Raw genomic sequence first — 7,686 nt, forward strand, 5'->3', positions numbered from 1 at the left:
CAACCGAGCAACCCGTCGGCCATGCATCCCTCGCCATGTAACAGTGTCACCATAGATTGGGGTAATTTCATTGAGAGTTTTCTTTACTCCGCCCGACTACCATTAGCCAGCATCCATGGCAGAGATATGACCGTGGCAGGACTGTCTCAGCTTTCTTTAGGCTGGGCACCAACACTGCCTCGGTCTTGTGGGGAGCGAGTTCGAGCCCGATCCTCTCCAGCCACCGACCCCTGCGGGACGCCTGCAAATATCTCCTATTGCTCCGTGCCAGCCTCGGTACCTGTGTCGAAAGTCTCTAGCGCCCAGCAGGATGCAGCTTCACATCGCCGTGTTAAACACGTTCTTAATGTCCAGCGTGACCATTATGCAGTGCTCCTTACCGCCACGTTTCCATCTAGTGGTGGCTATTCCACCACTCTACCAACGGAATCAATCGTCGATCTGACCGCAGTGATAGGGCGTGTATGAGGGCTATGCTTATGCTTATGGTTGAGTATGCGTCGCTTACATATATAATGATAAATACTAAAGGGATGATATAAATGAAATAGCTGCAAATGCATTAGACTTATTGACCTCCAGCCATAGCTTATAGAAGTCAATTGATGAACAATTGCAACTTTTCTGTGGCAAGGTACGTCGGCTCCAGGGTATTAACAAGCCTATTCAAATCACCCCACTCAGCTTCACTTAATTTCATGTATCTTTTGAGGCGCCTTTCGCAAGAGTCTTCAAATGGTTGCTCAACATAGTGTACGTTGGGTTCCAACGAGCCTATTGAGTCCTGTACAGCCGACAGAACTTTTGCGGCGGTCACTAGGTCATTACAGGCATTCTTCTCATCTTTACCCTTTACCACTGAAAAATTCTTTTTCTTTTCAGGCACTTCGGATTCTTTGGAATATGAATACTCGTAGAAGCCCTCAGGAACCGCAGGCGTCGGTCACCAACCGAACAGAGGCCCAGGGTATGGAGCAAGTCTCCCTGTTTCCAACACTTAATCTAAGTGACACTTCACAACTTGGCTAAGGGATGCAAGCAAATTCCATCTTGAATCCGCATTCTTCTGTAGATGCTCCGACTTGAATAGGGGATTAGATTCAAGGCCAGACTGGAAAATGCGGCACAGAACATTTCGAAGGAGATAAGTCAAGTCTCTCAATTGCTCCCACTAAAAACTCCACTAACATTATCCTACTTAGATATATGTACATATATTCAATATTCGCATTGGGCTATATCTAAACTCCAATTCTATGACAATTTGGTTGCCTCGTTTTTCTTAATTTCTCTAACTTAGTTTCGACAAAATATCGAGCTATTCTAGCTTTCCCATTTGGGAATTAGTAAGTATGAATAGTAGCAAAATGTATATGCTATAAGGTCATATTCATTGCTATGATTAGATGTACTCGTACATTTGTAGGTGTTTAGATTCCGATGTAGATGTGGTAGCTGAGATTGCGATGGACATCAAATTGAAATTCATATCAATTGATGTCAAAAGAAATTAGATAAAATACATAACAAAAAAAAGAGCATTTTTTATACCCCCCCTTCCATAAGGAACCTATAAAGTATATATGTATATTCTTGATCAGCATCAATAGTCGAGGGTCGATAGAGCCATGTCTGTCTGTCCGTCCGTCCGTTTGTCCCTCTCTATGAGCACCTAGTGATATGTATTTCAAAATTTCACCCCACCCTCTTCCGCCATCACAAAGGACGAAGATCTGTGGCATCCACAATTTTGAACAATCATAGAGAATAACCATATCTACCAGATTGCCGAATCTGAATCCGATCGGATTAGTATTATAACCGAACAAATCAATTTGCAGTGGCTACGCAGCGCCCGACGACACGTTCTGACTGATTTTCTGTCTCTCTCGCACGCACTCTTTGTCGTGTCGTTCGGTCTGGCGGAGGAAAGCCATACTGACTAAGCTTCTGGCATAAATGTAGAGTTTCGGTCGCAGCAGCAACTCACAACGTTCCCCCTCGTTAGTGTTTACCTTTGTGTTCACATAAGGGACAACTCTTAGCCATCTTCCATGTTATTTGGTGTGGTTTCAGAATTGTAGTGTATTAAATATAATCAAATATATAAATGGCTTTTTTTGTGTTCTGGCTCATTCTGCTTTGGTGGGATGGCTAATGGCTGCTGGCAGGCGATCGGCTGTCATTGCGTTGCACATCAATTTAATTTCTGTTAAAGAGATTTGATAAAATATAAAAAAGAAAACAAGATAATTATTTTGCGTTTACATTTGTGTTCAGATTATGCAAAACTCATAATCATTCTCTACACCCAATAGAATGAGTGGATTTTTAGTGTTGTGGTTTTCTTGCTGGCTTTTGATATCCAGATGCAGGTGCTGGGGCTTTGCTGCGATGGCGATGCACTTCAAATGTCAAGTCGTTATTTCTGTCAAAAGAAATTATGTAGATAATAAAAAAACAATAAACTTATTTGGCGTTTACATTTGTGTTTAAATTGGGCCCATCTCTTAGTCAGCATTAGTGTCCTTGGGTTACTGTGGCGTTGAATATTAAACATAGTCCAAAAAACAAATGGATTATTATGCTCTGGCTGGGGGGCTTTGGCTCTGGCTGGGATGGCTAATGGCCGATGGCTGACCGCTTAAGCTCAGAAGCCACGGTTCTCGTTGAGCTCCTTATGTGGTGTCAGATCCTTGGTGATCGAAAAGGGGGCTCCATCACGAAACATCTTGCAAATGAGACTGCCCAGATTCTTGGCATCATGCATGCCGGAGTGAGCACGTCCCTGGAAGGTCAGCCTCACATGTTCCAGGGCATTGTTGAAGCTGAAGGGACAATACTTGTACCACTTCTTGTAGATGGCCCTCGCGTCTATCCACTGATTGAAGCAGGTTGGTTTACGTATATTCTTGCGTGCGCACTCCTTGGCCAGACAGATTCCAAAGTCCCAGTTCGTCCAGGTGACGAAGAAACAGTTTCCCTGTGGATTGGTCATACTCATCTTTGGTAGCACCAGGTTGCGGGCGCTCAATTCCTTCTTCAGCCATTCGATAAAGGAATTGAGTGCCGTCTGCAGTGGCACACCCGCCTCCACAGTCTTCTGCTGAATGCCCGTCAGACTGGTACAGTATTCGCTCAGCTGCGGCGACTCCACGGGCATCACGTACTTGTGAAACTCCGCCTCGACCATTCCCGTTTTCAGATTGACCAAAATGGCTGGGAACTCAATTATCTCCGACAATCTAAATTGTTGAGCCGGTTGATTTTCCCAGCAGGTGGCCTCGAAGTCCACGGATATGGCATAAGTAAAAGGATGCATTGTAAACTTCTTGGATTTGCGTGAATTCTTTAACTTTCTTTAACTGGATCTGGACGAGCTCCTTTCAGGAATATTCTCTGATGTATTAGCCCAGTTGCTTTGTACACTTTTATGAAGGCCGACTTTGTTTGTGCAATTCCAATTGAATTCTTTTTCTTTGTAATGTAATATGCTGTCGCTTTTTTGCCAGTGCTTGCTGTTTTTGCTGAGTAACGATAACTTTTGACCTATCATTGCAATTTTTGCATTTATTCGATATCTATCGATTTTTAATAAAATGCAACTTTGTAGTACAATTGTCAGTCGGTAAATAAAGCGCAGTGAAAAGAAAAGTTTAGTGCCTTTTACGAAAAGGAACGTTGTGAGGCGCAGTCCCGGCCGCGATTTTAAATTTATACCCTAGCAATTAGTGCGAGTGAAAAACACATAGTATAGTGAGTGTGAGTGAGACGTCATATGTTGATGTTGATTAACCCTTAACAGGCCCGTGGGGTTTACAATTTTAAAATAAAACGAGGGGGAACGTTGTGAGTTGCTGCGGACACCGCAACTCTACAGTTATACCCGATACTAAGTCAGTATGGCTTTCCTCCGGCAGACGCCGCTAATATTAAACGACACGACAAAGAGTGCGTGCGAGAGAGACAGAAAATCAGTCTGAGCGTGATGTCACGCGCTGCGTAGCCACTGCAAATTGATTTGTTTCTTTTGGCTACAAAAATTATCTGATCTGATCCAGATTCAGCAATCTGATAGATATGGTCGTTATCTATGATTCCCCGTTTTTAGTTTTCTCGAATCTGCAATATTGTGGATGCAACAGATTTTCGTCCTTTGTGTGGGCGGAAGGGGGTGGGGCGAAATTTTGAGATACACGTTTTATAGTGAGATCTAAGAGAAGTGCGGATTCCAAATTTGGTTACTCTAGCGTTAATAGTCTTTGAGATTTGTGAATATCCCCAGATTTGCATCCTTTGCGGGGGCGGAAGGGGGTGTGGCGAAATTTTGAAACAAACTCGTCTCGGTCTGATATATTAGGAGTGTGGATACCAAATTTGGTTACTCTAGCTTTTATAGTCTCTGAGATCTAGGCGCTAATGTTTTACTCTAAGCAAAGCCGCCTATGCTACCTGTGTGTTAGAGAGAGACAGGGCGAGAAAAAATGAAATTGTTTTCTTGATGCTGGCTATACTAGTAATACGATCCAGTTCAGATTCTGCAGTCTAAAAGATATGGTCATTCTCTACGATTCTGCGTTTTTTGTTTTCTCGTATCTTTAAAATTGTGGATGCCACAGATTTTCGCTCTTTGTGGGGGCGGAAGTGGGCGGGGCAAAGTTTTGAAATATTTTTGTAGCAGTGACATATCACAGAAGTCTGGATCCAAAACATCGTTGCTCTAGCTCTTATAGTCTTTGAGCATTAGGCGCTGAAGGGGACGGACAGACGGACGGACGGACAGACGGACAGACGGACAGACAGACATGGCTCAATCGACTCGGCTATTGATGCTGATCAAGAATATATATACTTTATGGGGTCGGAAACGATTCCTTCTGGACGTTACACACATCCACTTTTACCACAAATCTAATATACCCCAATACTCATTTTGAGTATCGGGTATAATGATTTTACTGATACAGTAATATTTAAATTTTGTGCAGCCATTAATAATTTTGCTTCAAAATTTTTAGTAATATTAAAATGTTCTTTTACATAATATATAAATATTGCTTATAATTCTTTGTGTTTTTTTTTTATGCTATTTATATAATCTAATATGCAATATGTAATTTTTTTTCGTCCGTGAATAGTGTTGTGTTGCTCATGAGTAACGTTTACCCAACAATATCCGCATCAACAAGCAAGCATGCACTGACGATAAGGGACAACACGAACGAGCTTCGGCTCTTGATGAGTCCGCCGTGTACAATTTCATCCTGCCCTACAATAAGTCAGTGCATACTGCACGATGAAGAGTGTGTGTGAGAGTGAGATAGATAGAGAGAGAGGGAGAGAGGGGGAGAGAGATAATGAAAATGAGTAAGCGCGTGAACGGCGTTGCGTAGCCATTGAAAATTAATATTTTCATTCCGGCGTAATAATAATCATTATCCGATCTGATCCAGATTTCCAGATTATTCTGGCTAGTTAGTTTTCTCGTATCTTCTGTTTATGCTCCAAACCTCAATTGTAACGAACCTAAACGGGTCTACAACACCGACCCCAACGCGAATTCCGACTAAGAACACTTAACAACATTTAAGACACCACATCCCCCACTTTTTCACTCGCCGCCAAGAGAATACCCCATAAAGTGACGACTAATAATACCCGGTCACGCGGATCCTCCACTCCGGTCCGAGCAACCGATCAGGTGCAGTCTTCCAGGTTCATTAACCGCGAAGACGATGACACACCTAGGAAGACCACGACGAGCACCAACGGACCCTAAGTCGGAGTGGAATAAACCAGGTCAACCCACAACCGCCAAATCGGCAAAATCCGAGCTCCGAGTCTAGACGTTACCCCGCAGAGTAACTCGGACTCACCAAAAACATAATAACAAACGAAGAAACGAATAAAAGCCAAACCAAGTTTTTAAATAATACGAACAGCGTAGGTCATTACAAAGGGTCGAGGCTCTGGCACTATTCCACTCTACGTCCCTAAGCACCGTTCGACGCACACCACAAGTGACTCTCGACCAGGCCCCGCTTCAATCTCTTTGCCACAGGCCAACCACAACGCCTCCGTTAAGGTTCCATCCATCTATAAAATTCTTGTGGATTGACCTTGGACGTAACTGAGCTTACCTCAGCCGGAAATAGGTCCATCACACAATTATATTTCAAACGACGAGATTCTAAAAGAACATTAAGCCCAAAGAGCAGTCGACATTTTTCAAATACACTCGCCAAGTCGATGGCAAAGCTACACCCACTGGAGAAATCCAGCTTATTTTGTACCTCTATAACTTACCAGGAATAATTCAAATTACATGGCACACCGCTTGTGTCAAATAATGTATCCATTACCCTATGAGATGCAAAAATTTCAAAAATATTGGTCATACAGCAAAATACTAAATATCCAGGGCTTCCCCTGGAGTAGTGCGTAGCCCGCCAGTTACGCATAGCTATGCCATGCGTTGAACTCTACTGAGTCTGTTGAAACAAGTTCTTTTGTCTAGGGCTGGCCACCATACTACCACTCTATAGAGCATCATTGGTCGTGTGATGGCGGTGTATAGCTTCCGAACTATATACGGGGCCATTCCCTATTTTAGTCCGATTGCTTTCCTGCATGTATAGAGGTCCACTGTCCACTGTCCACTGTGCACTGTGCATTCTTTACTCTATCCTCTATCCGTTTTAGACGGGTTGACATTTGACGGCCTGCATTTGTCTGCCCATCTCTAAATCGTCGTGCGATTACTTGTTATGCACCCACAGTTCGTTCACTGCCACGTTCCATAAGAGGGGCGAGAGGACTCCGCCCTGTGGTCTTCACCCTTCCGAAAGGCATGCCGGGATGCAACCGTGGGAGAATATTCCCTCGTTAATTATTTTGAGCCAATTAATGGTTTTTGGTTGGGCAGGGATAATGCCATCTGTCCCCGCAGACTTGTATGGTTTGAAGCTTTTGATCGACCAGAAAATGTTCTCCTGGCTTAGCAGGTTCAGGATGGCATTTGAGCCGACAGAAGACGGCGCGCAGTATATGGGTCTGTTTTTATCGTAGCCAGGGTAGTGAGTATTAAGGAGCAGATTTAGCGACTCATCGCTGGACGTGGTTCAAGATTGGTCGACATTCTTCAAGTAGCCCAGTCTGGGTGTAGTCTTCGAAAGAACTTACGTCAAGAGGCGCGTTTGGCTTTCGATAGTTCTTTGTTGTAGGTTGACAGACTGGCCTTGTAATCGGCCCAGTTTTGCTCAACGTTTTCAGCCTTAGCTTTATTGAAGAGTCTCCGGAGCTTTCCGGAGTTCGCCCAGTTTCGGAGTCTACCATTCAGGTTTCTTCCGGCCTCTGTTCTTGCCAGAGGGGCAGGATTTATCGAGCGCTTTAATGCAGGCGTCGGTGAAGCTCTCCTCCTCAGGTGGGGACTCAGGGAGAACACGACAAAGGCAGTCAGAGTACCGAGTCCAATTTGTCCGCCTGCGGGTCCGGAATTGAACTGGCTTCGTTAATGAAAAGGAGAATACAGTTTCCATGTTACTGTGGTCCGAGAAGGAGTGTTTTTCCAGGACCCTCCAGGTTACAATTTTTCCCTCTATCTCATGAGAGGCAAGCGTGTGGTCTAGGACCTCCTTGTGGTTTTTATACCCGATACTCAAAATAAGTATTGGGGTATATTAGATT

The 7,686-nt window shown here is 43.9% G+C and overlaps 1 protein-coding gene across 1 annotated transcript; it reads right to left on the bottom strand.

Annotated features, from left to right (window-relative positions):
• Positions 1 to 2,065: 2,065 nt before the first annotated feature.
• LOC113566104 (ERI1 exoribonuclease 2-like) lies at positions 2,066 to 3,443 on the bottom strand. The gene is made up of 3 exons (XM_026990161.1): positions 2,485 to 3,443; positions 2,269 to 2,428; positions 2,066 to 2,209 (listed from the first exon to the last, which is right to left on the bottom strand). The coding sequence occupies exon 1, from the start codon at positions 3,320 to 3,322 to the stop codon at positions 2,651 to 2,653; it is 672 nt and encodes a 223-aa protein (XP_026845962.1). The 5' UTR covers positions 3,323 to 3,443; the 3' UTR covers positions 2,066 to 2,209; positions 2,269 to 2,428; positions 2,485 to 2,650.
• Positions 3,444 to 7,686: the final 4,243 nt, after the last annotated feature.

This window comes from Drosophila persimilis, unplaced genomic scaffold (assembly GCF_003286085.1).
Source record: "Drosophila persimilis strain 14011-0111.01,24,50 unplaced genomic scaffold, DperRS2 tig00000520-arrow-pilon, whole genome shotgun sequence".
NCBI lineage: Eukaryota > Metazoa > Arthropoda > Insecta > Diptera > Drosophilidae > Drosophila > Drosophila persimilis.

Coding starts and splice junctions, on each gene's coding strand:
- LOC113566104 (XM_026990161.1), bottom strand. CDS start 3,322: ATGCATCCTTTTACTTATGCCATATCCGTGGACTTCGAGGCCACCTGC.